General features: G+C 34.6%; 2 protein-coding genes across 14 annotated transcripts in view; one reads left to right on the top strand and one right to left on the bottom strand.

Moving 5' to 3' along the window:
• The first annotated feature begins 218 nt into the window (after positions 1–218).
• On the top strand, positions 219–11,182 carry LOC106133859 (syntaxin-7). Of its 4 annotated transcripts, XM_013333709.2 has the most exons (8): positions 219–491; positions 582–694; positions 3,939–4,008; positions 4,480–4,630; positions 5,363–5,456; positions 6,512–6,633; positions 8,056–8,211; positions 9,023–11,182. In XM_013333709.2, the coding sequence occupies exons 2-8, from the start codon at positions 589–591 to the stop codon at positions 9,107–9,109; spliced, it is 786 nt and encodes a 261-aa protein (XP_013189163.1). In that variant the 5' UTR covers positions 219–491; positions 582–588; the 3' UTR covers positions 9,110–11,182. The 4 variants fall into 4 exon arrangements, 2 of the variants coding, with proteins under 2 accessions (XP_013189163.1, XP_060809484.1); XM_060953501.1 differs by lacking the exons at positions 219–491; positions 582–694 and adding an exon at positions 3,453–3,591; XR_009657527.1 differs by lacking the exons at positions 219–491; positions 582–694; positions 5,363–5,456; ... (1 more) ...; positions 8,056–8,211; positions 9,023–11,182 and adding exons at positions 710–868; positions 1,092–3,591 and having other exon boundaries at positions 4,480–4,544.
• Positions 11,040–18,676, bottom strand: part of LOC106133960 (protein NDRG3) — a 77,710-nt gene continuing 70,073 nt past the window's right edge. For 6 of the 10 annotated variants that reach the window (XM_060953502.1, XM_060953505.1, XM_060953506.1 and 3 more), the window contains one exon: positions 11,691–14,482. In XM_060953502.1, the coding sequence (XP_060809485.1) occupies positions 14,352–14,482 (131 nt within the window). In that variant the 3' untranslated portion in view covers positions 11,691–14,351. Of the gene's footprint in view, positions 11,465–11,690; positions 14,483–15,649; positions 17,563–18,676 lie in introns of those variants that run through there. The other 4 variants (XR_009657530.1, XM_013333872.2, XR_009657529.1 and 1 more) reach the window with 4 other exon arrangements.

Genomic DNA, 18,676 nt, shown 5'->3' with positions numbered 1-18,676 from the left:
TGGGGATATAAATCCAACACGTAGAGGCCCTTTGGAGAAGTTGATGTTGTTGAGAAGGCCGAGGCTAATGTTCTTTGATTATATCGGGGAAGCCTTAAAAAAGGTCATTTAAAGATTACTCGCAAAAAAATGTAGTCTCTGCCTATCCCTCCGAGAAAGAGGCATCATTTTGGTCTATGATACTTTGTCATTTGTCATGCATGTTATGTACGTCAATTTGACATTTACTTGACTTCCTCAGGAAACTGAGCTCAGTCACAGTCAATCGGGCTTGTTTTTGGTGAAGTTTTGTTAAGTACTCGTCATTATTTCTAAATACTTTCATATTTCTGTTCTACTCACAAGTGCCAGTCCACGGATATATGTAATCATTACTGATAAAAAGTTTAGCCAAGTGTGATATAGCTTTGTTGTTGATTGTCCCTATTGCGAATAAAAAACTGAAACTTACGTCGTTTGTACGTCATAAATCTAATATTGTAATTTCTAGGGTAAGTTGATTATTTGAAGCCATTTCCGTAGTGAAATGACTTGTTATTATTAACATACAGGTGTTTAATGTGTTGCATTTATTTTCTTAGGTGAAACATGGAGACGTCATACCAAGGAGGCGTGTCTTACGACGATGCTGGAAGGAACTTTCAGCGACAATCACAAACGATTGCAAGTAATATCAACAAGATATCGCAAAATGGTGAGTAATCGCATTGTGTACTTTCTACGACTTTATCGTTTTGTGTAAACAAGGGGCTAATTTACCTGAGAGTTTCAGCAGAATGTACTTAGCTTAGGGATAATGTGCATTGTTTATTGAATCAGAAATTAAACACAACCTTATGCCACTACTTTAAAATGGATAATTGTAGATGTGATGTGAATTTCATAAATTCAAAGTTTTTTATTTATAATGGGACATTTCAAATATTACTCATATCTTTTGGTTTCATACCATTGGTTGAAATCAAATAAATAACTCAAAACTCAGTTTAGAGCCGTTTCTAAAGCATTAGTGAAGAAGAACAATGAAAAGAAATGTTGCATTGCAGCATTTCCTTTCAATGTTTTAATTTCACTATATGTAAAAAACGTAGAATAAGAAATGTGGACGAGAGAATATATTGTAATGATGAATTGATTTAATTGAAATTAAAGTAATAAAATTTTTAATGGAAAGTTTATACTTTATAGCTTTTTTGACTACAAAGTTTTTCTTCATTTTGGCCCTGAAAAATATACATACATATTTATAACTATATTGAAGATGGATGGAAGGAATTTAAAGAAAGAATTGTGAAAGTAGCTGTTGAAGTGTGTGGTGTAAGTAGAAGAAGGAAAGGAAAAAATCACAAAAATGCGTGGATGAGTAAAGATGTGCAAGAACTTGTGCGATTAAAGAAGAAAGCATGGCTGGATTTGTTAGCAGCAAAAGCTAACTTAAGAATGCAAGAGGTTATAGATGAAGATGTGAATGAAGCACGTAAGGAATATAAGAAAATGAAAGATTTGGTTAAGAAAGCTGTGATTAGAAAGAAAGAAGAGTATAAAGAGGATTTTGATAAAAGGCTATCAGAAGACTTTCAGTCAAATCTGAAAGTATTCTGGAAATCCGTAAGGTCAGCCCGAGGAAATACTATAACCAGAGAGCTGACTAGGATCAGATGCCAGGATGGTAGCGTTGTGAAAGGAGAAGAATGTGTACTAAAGATATGGAAGGACTATTTTGAAAGTTTATTTGAAAAAAGGAAGGAAATAAGAAAGATTTCTGCTATAGCGAAGAAAAAGAGAATGAGATGGAAGGCGAAATTGAAATGTTCGAAATTGTGGAAGCACTTAAGAGTATGAAAGCGGGAAAGGCTGCTGGGTGTGATAGAGTGTCGGTCGAGATGCTTAAAGCAGGAAAAGGCGTAGTAGCTAGTCAGTTGTACTGCCTTTTCAATTTGTGTTGGAGAAGCGGCCGAGTACCAAAAGATTGGTGTAAGGCTGTTATCGTGCCACTTTACAAAGGAAAAGGGTCACAGCTGGACTGCAAAAATTATCGTGGTATAAGCCTGCTTAGCGTCGTCGGCAAATTGTATGCTAAGGTATTGATTAATAGAGTCAGGAATGAAACTGATGACAAAATATGGGATGCTCAAGCGGGATTTCGAAAGGGAATGGGATGTACTGATCAGGTCTTTTCCTTGCGGTGCATAGCCGAAAAGTTTTTGGCCAAGAGTCAAAAAGTCTATTGCACATTCGTAGATCTGGAAAAGGCCTATGACAGAGTTGAGAGGAATGAATTGTGGTCAGCACTTTCTATGCATGGGGTGAGCAGTCTCTTAATACGAGCACTGAAATCCTTATATGAGGATTCGAGTGCTTGTGTCAGGATAAACGGAGCGCACACTGAGTGGTTTAAGATTGAGAAAGGCGTTAGGCAAGGATGTGTTGCGTCACCGTGGCTGTTCAACCTATTTATGGATAGCTGTTTGACAGGTTTGAAAGAGTCTAAAAGTGGATTAAGGATGAATGAGTTACTCGTCAAATGTCTGCTCTATGCCGACGATCAGGTTATACTGGCGTCATCAGCGGAGGAGTTACAGGAGATGGTAAACTGTATGCATGAAGCTTTAAAAGAGAAAGGAATGAAAGTGAACGTAAGTAAAACTAAAACACTGGTTTTTGAAATGGAGAAAGAAATGACAGCATGTAATATTTTGATTGGAGGAGAAAAAGTGGAGCAAGTGAAAGAGTTTGTATATCTAGGATCAAAGTTTACATCAGATGGCAAGTATGATAGTGATATTGAAAGGAGAGTGAACGCGGGGAACATGGTGAATGGAGCTTTGCATGCCTTTATGAGCAGTCAGAAACTATCCAAAAAGGCTCGACTGGCTGTGCACAGGGGCGTGTTGGTCCCGACATTAATGTATGGGAGTGAAAGTTGGGTATGGCAAAAGAAGCATGAAAGCAGAATAAATGCAGTGGAAATGAGAGCGTTAAGGAGTATGATGGGTGTGAAATTGAGTGACAGGATAAGGAACAGCGTGATAAGGGAATGTTGTGATGTGAAAGAAGATGTAGTTACAGGAATAGAAAAGGGTATGTTAAGATGGTTCGGTCATGTGGAGAGGATGAATGAAAGCAGGTTGACTAAGCAGATATACAAGGAGAGTGTGGAGGGAAAGGTCGGAGTGGGAAGACCTAGACGAACGTATCTTGATCAAATTAAGGACGTCCTGGTAAAGGGTCAGGTCAAAAGTACCCGAAACCGCCGAGCTTGTATGAAGAGAGTTATGAATGTGGACGAAGCGAAAGAAGTATGCAGAGATCGTGGCAAGTGGAAAGAGGTAGTCTCTGCCTACCCCTCCGGGAAAGAGGCGTGATTTTATGTATGTATGTATATTTATAACTATATTCATGACTCTATGATAGTGCTTTGTCTGCATCAGTTTGTACATTATCTTCTTTTTAACAACTAGTTGCGAAACAGAGTTACCATGGCGGCCAAAAAGGAAGTTTCCATTATTGAAAAATTTACCTTATATCCATTATGTAAAAGACAACAAAAATAAAGTTACATAGAAGTACTCTCTGAGCTTTTCTTCAGAGGTGAGGATATAAACATATGTTATATTAACAATATTATCACCACTTTGGTGTTTATGCTCTTCATTAATGATCTTGGTACTAAGGTCAATTTAATTTAAGGTAATTACAGTGGAATAAGTCCTGCTTGACCTTTGAACCAGACCAGATTGAAACTTCGTTACACATTTAATTAGCCAGATATTTAGAATGACTATTATTTATAACCTTAAACTTGAGCCCCTATAAAAATGTGCACTCCAAAAATAATTCAAATTCAATTGTCATAAAAGTTGAGTGACATTTGTGTGTTTGACCCTTGCTATAGACATTCCCAAAATTTCAAAAAATGTATTTGTTATTTTTTACAGTGTCCTCAATGTCCAAGATGGTCAACCAGTTGCAAACTCCGCAGGATTCACAAGAGCTTAGAAATCAATTGTAAGTTCTTATATAATGTTTTCAAGTGGCAGTTTTGGCTGTAGATCAATGTGTGGCAATAGAATATTGTAGCTAATCAGAAAATTATAAATTGATTATTTTGGATCTAGTAAAATATAAGTATCCTCTATTTTCATACATTTTCATCTACTTGTTTGTTGTAATATTGTAGCTAATCAGAAAATTATACATTGATTATTTTGGATCTAGTAAAATATAAGTATCCTCTATTTTCATACATTTTCATCTACTTGTTTGTTGTAATATTGTAGCTAATCAGAAAATTATAAATTGATTTTTTTGGACCTAGTAAAATATAAGTATCCTCTATTTTCATACATTTTCATCTACTTGTTTGTTGTACAAATAATTAAAATTTTATGTATTGAAGAACTTTGTAATAGCAGTTTTAACTGATAAAAGAGAAATTTACTTTTGAGCTCTGATTGAAATTGTGTATTTTGTCCCCAGACGTCAAATACAAAACTATACCCAGAAGCTGGCCAAGGACACATCTTTACTGCTGATGGACCTGATGAAGATGCCGACTGACCAGCCGGCCAATAAGCTGTCCCGAGACCGTCTCAGCGAGGAGTACATGGCTACACTCAATGCATTCCAGGTTTGATTTTGTTTTAATAATTTATTCAATCATTCTTTAAGTACATGTACATTGCAGAACTAAACCAAACTTGCGAGGATGTCTCTTAAAGACACTTGATTAGATAGTAAATATTTAAACAACATTCAAATAATTCAAAATTTTAATTTATTGTTTACTTAACAGTCAAATAAATTACTTAAAAGACTGAATCAGTGATTGTATTATTTTTGGAATCCTATATGAAGGCACCCAACCCATTATTGAAATTATTATAATCCTCTTACTGAAAACAGAATTGATTACCTTTTTTGCTCACTAATTATTCTATATCTCTGTTTTGGCTCATTTGTAAGATTTATGTGAGATTGTACTATCTACTAGTAATGCGCAGATAAGAATTTCCAAAGTGATAATAGGAACAAAAGATTGATTTATGTTAATATAATACATATTTATATATATAGATATGTATGTAGGTAGGTATAGGCAACAGACATGGATTTCAAAATGTGTCATAAACCCATTTGATTAATAAACGGAACTCTGACAGAGAATTTTGTATATTGAATACTCTATATCCCTAAACTAGACGCTATCTATCACCAATTACAATGACAAATTGTCCTCATCATCCAAAAATTTACCTCGTGAAATATATACTAGAGGTGTTATTTCATCATACATAATATAATTTTGTACAATCAACTCATACCTGTTTAACTAGCGACACCAACTATGTTTTTTGTGCAGGCCACTCAAAGGTCGGCCGCGCAGAAGACTAAGGAAGATGTGAAGAAAGTAAAAGCCCAGTCCGTCAATATTGGGGACCCCTTCGCTTTGGGTGGTGAGTATATCAGTTATCGCTCCTGGCGTTAGTCTGGGTCCCATCCTCACCTCTCTGAAGAGGAGACCGGGATCACACTGTAAACATGATCCTAGAAAGGGAAAGTTGGTTTAGCTCCACTCCTATTTTAACGCCGCAACATCTGTAGGCGAACATAACCCATATTGGATCATGGTGTTACCATCATGTTGCTTGATTTCCAACTGAGTATTTTATCAATTATGTTTACCAATAAATGAAAGGTTCCGATTTGTCGTAAGTAGAGGTCTTCACCCATTAATATTTGTCTTGGTTTTTATAATGATCGATGTTATTAAGGTTTTTGTGTATATTTATATCTTATATACTGATTTCACTTGGTCTCGGTAAATAATTTTAAAAGAGGTGGATTTCGAATGTCCTTTAATAAAAAAGGAATATTCAATTCCTGCAATATCTGAGATCTGAAGATTAGCTTGATTAAATAAGACAGCTTTTTGATTTTTTACTATATTGCAATCCCATCATTTTGGTGTTAACGTACAAAGTTATTTATACTAAGAAAGCCCCCAGACCTAACTGTTGAGTACAACTACGCTTACTTACAAGTTATTGATTGGCATCCGAAAATAGTTTTGTATTCTCTGGTTCAAAGTTGTCAAACTTAGGGATTCGCAGCACATTGTTGCATGTAGCCACAAATCAATATAAGCACAGAATAGTTTGAGCCAAGTATTTGAACAATGCGCGGGTAAAGTAACTTTTACGTTAACTTAGTGTCTGCTTGTTTAAGTTTTGATTAGTTGTTTACAAGAAGACAATCCGAAAGGATCATTTGGTCTGGCTTACCGCTATCGCAATTCCAGCATGGTATGACTCACAATTGGGCGCCATTTTAGGGGTATTTTTTAAATAATTGTTAATTTTTTTTTAAACATTTTTTTTTTTAATAGACCTGTGTCTATAACACGAGCCTCAAACTTTCCTGGGGTTAGTAACTGTACCATGATACTAGTGTCAACGAACGGTTCAATCTGAATATTGAATATTTTTTAATGAATATGGTGATCCCACAGGTAATAAAGATCTAGTTGAGATGGGCGACGCGGGCGTCCGCAAGCAGGAACAGCTGACGATGCAAAGCGAGAGGTCACTGCAAGAGCTGGAGGAGCGCGAGCGTGACATCAGGCAGCTCGAGGTTAGTACATACATATATACATATAATCACGTCTTTATCCCTTGCGGGGTAGACGGAGCTAACAGTCTTGAAAAGACTTGAATGGCCACATTAAGTAGTTTGATGAAAAAATGTCTCTTGGTAATATTTATGTCAAATTATTCTGAAATATTTAAAAAGCGTATATCTTTGTTTCGTGTGTAATTTAAATGGCAAAAGTAAAACTCTCAAGAATTAATCGATGGGTCAAGATATATCAACCATAAATCACAGACATATGTAGATCTTACTAGACACCCCGCGTGTTATAATGATGACCAATCAAATTATTTTAGAAACATTGAAATAAAGTGATCATCGGCATCATATCTCTTCGACAGGCGTTTTTATAAAAAATATCCCATTTTTGCCTTTATAAGATGATAACATTTTTTTTTTGTTAATTAACAGAGTTTTAGTTATGAAAATAATTAATGTAGCCTTGCGTTTTCTAGGTAACAATTCAACTTTATTGCAGTCGATAAGAGTTTTATCACCGGGACTAATGGGTTTAACTTCTAAAACTAGTAAAATATTTAACAAAATAATGTCTATATAAAAGCTTAAATTTATTAAAAGAAAGTACAACTAGTCCAACTACGTAACTTTTTCAAATGATCAACTCTACTACGTTTTGCTATTAACGCGTGATTCACCAATAATTAAGCGTTACACCAATTTTATTCATAAATGATTAAAGTAGTACTGGACATGAACTCAACGAATACAGTTGAGATGCCGAGTGATAGTAAGGAGAGATAGCCTTGATGATTCATTTCCTTTACATTGTCTATGGGAATGACTGGAGTTTAGTGTTATTTGATGATTGTTACATTAAGCTAAATGTTATGCCGCTCCGATTATGAAACTCGGTACAATAAATTACATATTGTACTATGTACTCGAAAGTATAGGAACAATGTGTCGTGGTCAAGTCCTATGTAGTTTTCGGCACCGTTGAAAATCTGTCAGAAATATCTAAGTAATTTCTGAATATTTTTTCATTAGGATTCCCAGAACGACATAACGGACTTTCGGCAAATGGTGTCAGAACCATCAGTTACGACATTCTATTACTTCTAAAGTCTTATAATTATTCCTTATCATAGGGCCCTGACAATGTTGAGTCTGTCTTGATGATGCTCTGAGAATCCGTTAAAACATACATACATGCGTATAATGCTGTTTTTTAGACAGAGCCAACAGACTTAGAATATTGAAAGGACACGTTTAGCTGTCTGTAGAAACATACGTTACAGGGTAGACAGAGCCAATAGTTTTGACTTATACACGCCTAAAATAATCTAAGTCCCTTACTGCGTAGACAGAGCCAAAGCTGTTCCGTGGAAACTTTGTACGCTTCTTACTGTCCACGGTCACAGGTGCAACTTTTTTGTTTTCCAGAACGACATAACGGACGTGAACCAGATATTCAAGGACCTCGGGCAGATGATCCACGCGCAGGGCGTGGTGGTGGACTCCATCGAGTCTCACGTGGAGTACGCCGCCGACAACGTGGAGGCCGGCCGCCATCAGCTCCACGAGGCCGCCAATTACAAGGTTACATTGTTTTTATTTATTTTTTTCATGAGATTATTTTTGCCAGCTAGCGTCCAGTTTTAGTCAGTAAGCTGTATAGAATATATATACATACATACGGTCACGTCTATATCCCTTGCGGGGTAGACAGAGACAACAGTCTTGAAAAGACTGGTCGGCCACGTTCAGCTATTTGGCTTAATGAATAGAATTGGGATTCAAATAGTAAAAGGTTGCTAGCCTATCGCCGAAAAAAGAATCCCAATTCCGCAAGCCCATCCCCTAGTCGCCTCCCATGACATACATGGGAAAGAGATGGAGTGGTCCCATTCTTTCCTGTACTGCAGAATAGAATATTCATCGTATTACGGTCGGGTTATAGCTGTTACTTAACTTGACAAAGTGAAGCCATGTTCAGCTTGACTGATGATGGCTTAGTGACGGAATTGAGATTCAGATAGTGATAGGTTGCTAGCCTTCCCCTTGATTGCCTGTTATTTGTCGGTCTGTGTCAACTTTGCATGTTTTGGTAAGTAAATTACTTGTAGGTAGATGTAATGAATGCTATCTGTAATGTTCTCTGTAAGCGAATATATGTTTATTTTTATGAGAAATATATAAATTCTTTAAACACATAAATCAGCAAACATGCTTACTTCCCGTAGGGGTAGGTAAACAGTATAGTGTCTTTATATTTGCCACGATCCCTACATGTTTTTTCCCTTTCTCCACTCTAGTAATACTCTTGACTTCAGCTTTCAATCGGAAACGCTAAGAAAATATTTTTGATATCATTAGTATAGTGATCTTTATCAAATGTTTTTGTTTACAGAACAAGCTGCGAAAAAAGAAAGTCTACTTGGCCATCATCCTCATAATCGTCATATCTTTTATTTTAATCATCATTTTCAATCACTGATTTGACAATGGTCTCTGTATGCTGCCCCCCAATCGCGCTAAAATTTGAGCTGAAACTCTGTTGATCTTCTATCATTCATTTTTCTACACCGGGAAATGGCTTGGTAGATTTTTCTACGAGTATTTCCTTCTTACTTGTATCCCGGTTACATCTGGAGAGGAGCTCGGAGTGCGCCAATTAACCATTGAAGTGACTGCCGTCCTACTTCCGCAACTTTTGCAGGGGTACCTTGCCTATATTGGATCATGGAAAAAGCTGCACTAGGTTTATGTGTCTATTCCCTTAGTCGTCTTCTACGAGGCACTAATACCTAAGTACGTTTTTAAGACAATGGCAATATTCTCATTGAAAAAACAACAATGATCGAAGTTCATGCGTTTCAGCTCAAGTTACAAACGAGATCGGGGGCAGTATACGAACTGAGTACATTGTAATATGTACGTTATTTACTTTGCAGTGAGTATCATATAAATAAAACTCCCTAAAAATACTTACTGGGTTCATATTTATATGTATCACACTGTTCATTTCACGAGGGGTAAACTCGACGTTGCATTTATTTTCTGTCGGTATGTGATAAAGAAACCAGATTAAAATGCTTTTAGGTGCTTATTAGAATGCAAAGTCGAGTTTTCGCTTCCTTCCTTATGTGATTTGTTAGAATCAATGTTTTCATTAAGCTACTCTTGTGTGTAAATTAGGCAACATTTGACATTTTCGTATTGTAGTACTGAATTCTTGAGAAATATTTTCATAATGTAATATTAATTGTTGAGCATAACACAGGGAGACGGGCTCAATTCTATATTCATGTTGGAAATACTTTTTGAACACAGTCTTTCAGTATCAAATTTCTCACTATGAGACCAAAGTCAAGGTTCAAAGTTATTAAACACAAGCTTTTGCTCGTTACAAAAATACAAATATTTTCTCTTTATTATTAGTGTTAAAATAGAAGAATATACGGTTGGGTTACTGTCCTTTTCTCTGCCATGCACGTCGCATGTTGCCGGAATTAATAAATATAAATACTTACATAGACATAGAAAAAAGACGGAAGAAAAGGCAGACGGAGTTTTACTATACGGCAAAACGAAACACCATTAGTATAGCCAACTGCATATATGCACGCCTCACGCACACACTCTAAATACTCTATAGCGTGATGCTTAACTTTTTTTAAGCCACAGTCTGTCCGCCGCGTTATGTCATAACTCGAATGTTGCCTGATAATAAATAGTACTATACTAATAATAATACCTATTTGACTAGATTGTGTCCATATGTATGTCCGGAGAAGTACTGATTCTATAATTACTCCATTATAAGCGAGAGTTGAGCTATATGTATGTAAATATTAATCGTTAGATAATAAAGTTAGCTTAATAATATATTTAAAGCATATTGTAATTATGGTATATGGATTGTGTGTAACACAGCTACTTGTAACATTTTTCATGGATTAATTTAACAACAAAGATTTAAAAACTGTATGTGTTAGTAAGTAATAAATATTAATAAAATAAGTGAGAACGTTAAACACGGACATGTACTTTGAAGACTACCAATAACCTTCTAGACCATTTGGTACCATTTCACGTAGAAATTGGAATTTGTTTTTGCCTTAGCATAATATAACTGTTCATTTAGATGAAACATAATCGTAATTTTCTGTCAAACTTAAATAGTGTAAAATTTAAGTATAGGAAAATTTGGGAATAATAAAGGTATTGAATAAGAAAAATTGAGTTGTTAAATTTCAATCAACAAAACAGTTTGGCTACGTAACGTTGTGTTAATTTTAATCCCATAGTTAAATCGTTTGTAATGATCTTGTTCTTTGAATATTGTTTACCCCATATCGGAATAATGAAGAAAATATTAATTATTCTCAGATTTCTTATGCTTACACCGTTAGGAATTCCTATGGTTTGTTTTTTTTTTCATTTTTGATGATCATAGATATGTATTGTTATCTTTACATACCTATCTTTAAAGAAACAATTTATTTTTGTATTTGTTTTTTTTCTTGTACGATATTTTAATAAATTTAAATTGATACTGGACAATTTATCATTTTATCTAGTATTTATTTTTTCTATTTTATTTAACCAAAGTGGTCCAAAAGCAGTCACAGTACCGATAATGATAATTTTCTTCCTCCTGGCATCAATATACCGGTTACATCCTCACCTCTCTACAGAGAGCCCGGGGTGCGCATTTTCATGATGCCCAGGATGGGTCGGGTTTTTACGCAAATCACCGACCGCACTTTTGCAGGAGAACATAACCCATATTGTATCACGGTAAAAGCTTCATTAGATGAATGTGCCCATTCCCCTATTTAAGGCATCCCTGGAAAAGAAATAGTTTGCCTTGTACCGAAATGTCGGGAACTACATTCAAGTAGGCATGGAGTGGGTAAAATGTTGAAACCTAATGTGTTATAAGTGCATAAATACAGGTAGGCAGCCTCCTTCCCGGAGGGGTGGGCAGATATTCCTGTTTTTATATGGCGTGGACATGCCGATTTAGAATAAAGTAAAAATAGGAATTATTAAATAAAACAACATAATAATTAAAAACACCTTTTAATAGACCCATATGTTAAATTCACACAAGTTATTCGAAATAAGACCAGATCTCAATCACTACACATTTTTTTAACATGATGAAATGTTTATTCTAGAATATATTCTTGTAATAATATTTCACAAGAATATTTTGGACTACTAAGCATATAATAGCAACTTGAGAATTTAAATGTACGACAATTTCAGTTTTGGATGTTTATTTTGAAAACCGTTGCAGTTATTCGGAAAGAACGGAATGTTTTGAAAACCGTTTTACGTCATACATATAAACTTCTATGGTTGGAACGAACGTTATAACTACTCGGATCCTCCTACAGATCTACTATTCTAAACACGAAGAGAACTCCCCGATACTGTAACCGTCAATACACCGTACAACATAATCTAGATAAACATACAGTTGTACAAAGGGTCTATAAGAGGGTTGATACTTCCTACAATTTATGCGGTTATTACTAATATATATTTATTCAAAGACAAGCCATTATAAAATCCACGTGTATTTTTGATGCAAGCTCTTCCAAGGCCCAAGCATCCGCCAATATTTAACTGTTGATTTCAAAATTTTTACCAAAAATCTAGAAATATGTCACTTGCATCAAAAATACTCCGTTTAATATACTTCTCCAAGCTTATATTACTAACACCTTTACATATGTTTAACCTTATTCTCTATTAGCATAGCTCGTAATACAATTTCATTGTAACCGCTTAAACTGAGGAAATTGAGAACTGATAGTTTTGAGGAATGTCACAGTGGGACGGAGTGTGCAGATGTCGAGTGGGGATCCGGCTCTAGGACTTCTATCTCCATATAACATCTACACTGAGATTCGGCAACAGTCTCAGCACGTATAAACTGCTCTTCGAAAAGCCACTGCGATTAAATAGTATTTATTGTTCTATGTAGCTTCACAACTATAAGCGGTGAAATGTACTTATATTTAGAGATATATAAATAAATTACTACCTAAATTCAACTTAATTAATGGTATAACCGATAATACTTAATCACATCAAAATAAACTTTTAAAAATTGAAAATAATCTATATATAAATACCTACTCAAGAAAACGATCACAACGCTTCGATTCACGCATCGTAGGCCTTAGTTTAAATTGTCTTAAAAGTAAATCAAATAAATCACGGAATTCATGCACAATGCACATGCATAGGTGCCCGATTTCTTTATAATAATCGTTAACGTAATAATTTTACATGTTATAAGTAATTTAATATTAGCTCATTAAAAAAACTTACATTTGCAAAATATTTTATTAAGACTTTTCGTTAGACGATCTTTTATTTTGAAAAACTATCTTGGTCTTAGCATAGCACCTAACGTGCATCCCGGTGTGATGGTCGTATTTGAGTGAATGACGAAAATCTGGTCTACTACTTCACTTGGCTGACACAGTACATTATTTTTTGCATCACATCAACATAATTATTATCTTCATAAGACATTCAAATGCGACCATTTCCCTTGGGAACTGCACCCCAGCCCTCATGTTCCTTTATTTCTAAATTACAAAACCCCCGCTTACTTTAACCGATTCGTAATAAGTGTTACAATAGCCTAACAGAATTTGTCTAGAGATGTATATATTATGTAAAGTGGGCACTAATAAAATTTTCCTTAAATGATATAATGATATAGATAGGTATAACAACGTCAACAGTGCGTCTCACTGGCGTGAGGAACCTATCCGCTTGGCTCGCGCGGCCCTGCCATCAAACGTCTTCCCTCCCCAGATATGTACTTACACTTATGTTAAATCTTTGGTTCCGGATTCATTTCCCTAACACTCTTTACAGAGGGCGGTATACAGCAACGTGAGTTATGACAGCCACTAAAAATGCGTTTAGTTTTTCTCTAAATGTTAAGAGAGTTGAGAGAGAGAGGTTGAACCTCCCTGGTGCAATTCGTTTACATACATATGTCACAGCGAATCTCCTGCATACTACATAAATTTTAGTACTTATTGTTGTTAACGCTGCTGTACACCATACCTTATTTACTTATTATATTACCTACATACAATCAAGACTTGTTTGAAAAGTAGGTTCTAAATGCATTGTTAGACGTAAAACTATATTTATTGATGCCACATGTGCGCAAGTGCTGAATGCAATTGGTCTACATTATGTTATTATTCATTGCAAATAAAAGTAATTCGAAATCTCAGTAAAGACACTACAAACATAAAAACATAAATAAAAAGTATAGAGATAATAAGTCAATACTTAAAAATTCCTGTTACCAAAATAAAAAACATTACCTGCGCGTTGCAGCAAGTATCTACTGTCTAGCTGCAACGCTTTATCCGTACCATGATCTATTCAAGATAAAAGACAATGGTAGCTATGTTTTTTTTTAAATAAAAATTTACCTTCTTTAAAAACTTAAACACTGCTACTCTGAGTCTGATATGGCCATCGTCATATTTTCGATTATATTTTATAATGTTTTCATTTTTGTATTAAAGGAAATAAAAATTACATGTAAACACGACACAATAAACAGTTTAACTTAGATCATGCTACGGATCACCATCATTCTTCCTTGTTCGTTCATAGATAATTAAGCGAACATGTTTAGTTTAGCTCTGCGTTGTTGCGCGCGAGCCCGAGCGAGCGTAAAGTGCTTAACACACAACCGCTTCCGAGATCGGATTTTCGGTGATGCGGATCACGGGCGAGTGGCGGCACGAGCGGCGGCGTTCCGAGTCCGACAGCCGGCGGAACGCCACTATCTTCGTCGGCGACAGGGGCGCCACTGCAACCGCGTAGTTCAAACGTTAGTAGTTGTTATATTTAAGATCAACCCCGGCAGATTATCACAACGCAAAATGAATGCATAATAATGATTTACTGAAGGCTCAGTTTAGAATTGACGAATACTTGTTTTGTTGTCTATTTAGCAATTACAATGTCAAAACATCTTGACTTTAGTGATTGCTCTTCGAATAGTTTTCAGATAGACTAATGACAAAGCGTTGGAGATATCCGATTGATATAAAATGAATGGTACAATTATTATGATGCATTTTTTAGTTGCGATGTGATGTCTAAACAAGGGTAATTGTAACACCAAACATGGAAATAAATTTCAAATATTGGCATTAATAAAAATCAATATCGTAAGCTGTTCGGACTGTACATAGGCAGTTTATATATATAAATCACAAAACTTGGCGATAGCGTATTCATTAATGTAAGCCCGAACCGTATATAAAAATAAGAATTTGAACGTAGAAAAGAAGTAATCGTTAGACTATTTTATAGTTTAGTAAATACAATTCTTAAATACAAATTCGCCAATTTTCTTACAACTAGGTATTAAGAGATGTAATTTGGATTTTCAGTTGATACCCATGTGATATTATGTGGATGCACACAATAATTGTTACGTCATCTTGTATTTTGTGTGACACAGTTTAGGGTTAATGGAGAGAGTACCTCAATCGGTACAGGAAAATTGGTTCAAAATTATTGGCAGATTTACCCGCACCGAAGCACGCAGAGTCCACCTGATTCCTCTGCTTGACTAAAAAGTATGACGAGTTATGTCACCTTAAACTTAATACGAGGAATTACTTGCATTGTTAGATATGCCCCGCAATTATTCTACGTGCTACGAGTAGACATCAATATAAAGACGTAAGCATGCAAGTGCAACAAAGACATAGCAACTATCAAACGATAAACATCAAAATGCCGTAGGATTTAATAATTCATCAAAAAAAAAAAATTAAAGTTGGGTAAATAGTGACTACATTGGTAATTAATTCGTAAAATAAACAAAATCATTTTAACTACATATCTCTCATATACGTGTAATTTATGTAGGTATATGAGATTTTAATTTAGACAACTTTTTACCCAATTCAATTTACCATGACTTCCAAAGTACGTAGACATAAAGAAATATAGGAATACTTACTGTGTGTACGCAAGCTCCTTAACAATCTGGCACATCGTTGGTCATGGCGCTCTGCGAATCGTTACTACTTCGGCGAGTAATTATTTTTTGCAGTGACAAAACAGCTACCGAGGTGGGGTGAGACCGAAACAAAATAAACAAACATAAAACATTAAACGTGAGTCCTAGTGTATGTATAGCCGCTCGGTTAGCCAAATAATAATTTAAAAATAACTAAACTAATGATAAAGACCAAACAAGAGAAAGAAATAATTTTATATAACTATAAATTGAAAAGAAAGCACAACAAACAATTTTCTGTTGTCTTATTATTATGATAAATTAAAACATAACGCATTTTTGTAAATAAGAAATTAAAAAAGTCAACTATTCCAAAAAGTGAGTGGGTGGTTTATAGCCTTATGTGCAAGTACACTATACACACACTTAAAACAAACATGATAAAATGTATAATGAATAAAATATAAAAAGAATGCATGAATGAATGAATGAAGTGCCGTGTGGTTCCCGGCACTATTACAAAAAAGAATAGGACCACTCCATCTCTTTCCCATGGATGTCGTAAAAGGCGACTAAGGGATAGGCTTATAAACTTAGGATTCCTCTTTTAGGCGATGGGCTAGCAACCTGTCACTATTTGAATCTCGGTTCTATCATTAAGCCAAATAGCTGAACGTGGCCATTCAGTCTTTTCAAGACTGTTGGCTCTGTCTACCCCGCAAGGGATATAGACGTGATCATATGTATGTATGTATGTATAAAAAGAATATGTTAAAATATAAGGAACTCAAAGTTACATTTTATTCGCAAAAATGTTAACAAAATAAAAATGAAATAACTTTTCCTGTTGTTATCATACTGCTTCGGAATCTTGATACGACGACGGTAAGACAGGATTCTATAAGGTTAGTATTTAAACAACTAACTAATTAAAGAAATGCACCCATTTACTACTAATAAATTTTAAATTCATTCCGAAATGGATAAATGATCACCAAATTTCTGTTTACCCCGCAAGGGATATAGACGTGATTATATGTATGTATGTAAAATTTCTTAGTTTAAGAGGTATAAAAATAAATGTAGTGAGCATTTAAATTTTAAGCGATTTCTAGAAAGTATAATAAAATGTTAGGTCTTTTTGTGATGTGACAATGTTGACAATTTAGCAATTATCAAACTGACATCATGAATGGAGGATACTAGCTCATTAAAAATGTTGCTAAACAAACTGTTCCAAATTACAATAAATTTCAGGACAAAATTAATTTTTGTGCCGTTTACTCTAATTAGTTGATAATTTAATCTCTATTAATACAAACTGATATTTTTTATATATATTATTCACTGCACACCATCAAAAAGAAAGATATGAAAGACACCAAGAAGACTCACGATTTTACGACAGAACATAAAGTAGGGATTATGAAAAGTCTCGATCAGACTGAATGTTATTTGCGCAGTGCCGGATGAACTGAGATTTTTTTCTGTAGCTTTACGCATTTATTTAAAAAAGAACTCTTTAAACAGTTAAGGTTATTCATCGTTAGCTCCTCTCACTCACTGCTAAATAGCATGACGTAACATTTGACATACAAACAAGTAAGAAATTCTGTTGAATTGTGTGTTAGAGCCTTTATTGGGTATGATTTTCGGTAAATCCAGCACTGTGTAACCAAGGAGACACCTACTACACTACAACATCTTGCCAACAAGCTGATCTATATTCAAGCGCAATAATCAAAAGCTCTTCCAGTACATACCATGTCATTATGGGTTGCCGCGTAACGTAAGGCATATCCAGGCTCAAACATAACGGGGGAAATAAAAAAATTGGGGTTGAGACGAGTAGCGATTCGCATTATTATACCAGGCTTAGAGAGACGGACTGCTGACGGCATGCGGGCTACATGCTGAAAATTTGTAAAACGATGTATGACGTAAAAGATACAGATATCTATATAAATAGAAAACGCACAGTTTAAATTTTTCTGACAATTCTTCTCCTGTGGTGATAATTTTCTTACCATAAAAATATTTTGAGCATGTAATTAAACATATATAAATTGCCGAACTGTTAACAAAAACATGCTGAAATAATATTAACTTCTTTTAAATTGAATATGCATGCTTGCGTTTTCTAATTAAATAGCATATCTACGACTAGAACATTATGACTTCACAAGTTACAAACAAAGCTGGTCGTGAACTAACAAATTTGCAATATGTAGCGATGCACCGTCTTGAATTGAATAAAATATAAATCTTTCAAGATCACTTAGTATTATTAAAAAATTTAACTAAATATAAAATAGAAACAAATCTATACTACGGTAGAATTGTTATTGTTTTATTTTATTAAGTATTGAATTTGATGCAATATCGTGATTAATTAGTTATCAAACCACATTAATAATATCAAAGAAGAATTCAAAAAATAATTGGCCACTATATTATATTGACAAATAATGCATAAGATATTGTATCAATTCATATATGCGTGTTTAAAAAAATTTGCGATGCGAAGCCGAAGCTTGCACTCCCAGTGTATTCTAAACTAAAACTCATCTCGGTGTTCAGTAATAAATTAACAATAAAAGCATAAAATATCTAACGTAAGATGTTTCATACATTCGCTTATGACATACGTACTTATATTAGTCATACATACAGGTTCCTGTAAGGTATTGGCACGATCCAACATGTGCCCGTTTGTGTATGTGTGTGATGTGTGAGTTCAGAAAGTGTGAATTTATTTTTAATGACACCATAGATGTTAACGCAACTCCAGACTCGAATAAAAATGTATTTTAAACAAAATAAAATCAAGTAAAGAATAACTAATAAAAGCATCAATTAATTAAAAAATAATAAACTAATAAATAATTCCTAAGTAATTTATAATGAACTAATAATAAAGAATAACTTTCTGTAATAAACTTTACACCAATCGTTTACCTATTATTAAAGCAGAATATTAGTTTATGCTGAATCACGTTCGTGAAACGCACAAGTCACGTTTGTAAA

Source organism: Amyelois transitella, chromosome Z (genome assembly GCF_032362555.1).
Source record: "Amyelois transitella isolate CPQ chromosome Z, ilAmyTran1.1, whole genome shotgun sequence".
NCBI lineage: Eukaryota > Metazoa > Arthropoda > Insecta > Lepidoptera > Pyralidae > Amyelois > Amyelois transitella.
The sequence above is the reverse complement of the archived record's forward strand: the minus strand, read 5'-3'. Positions and strand labels throughout refer to the sequence as shown.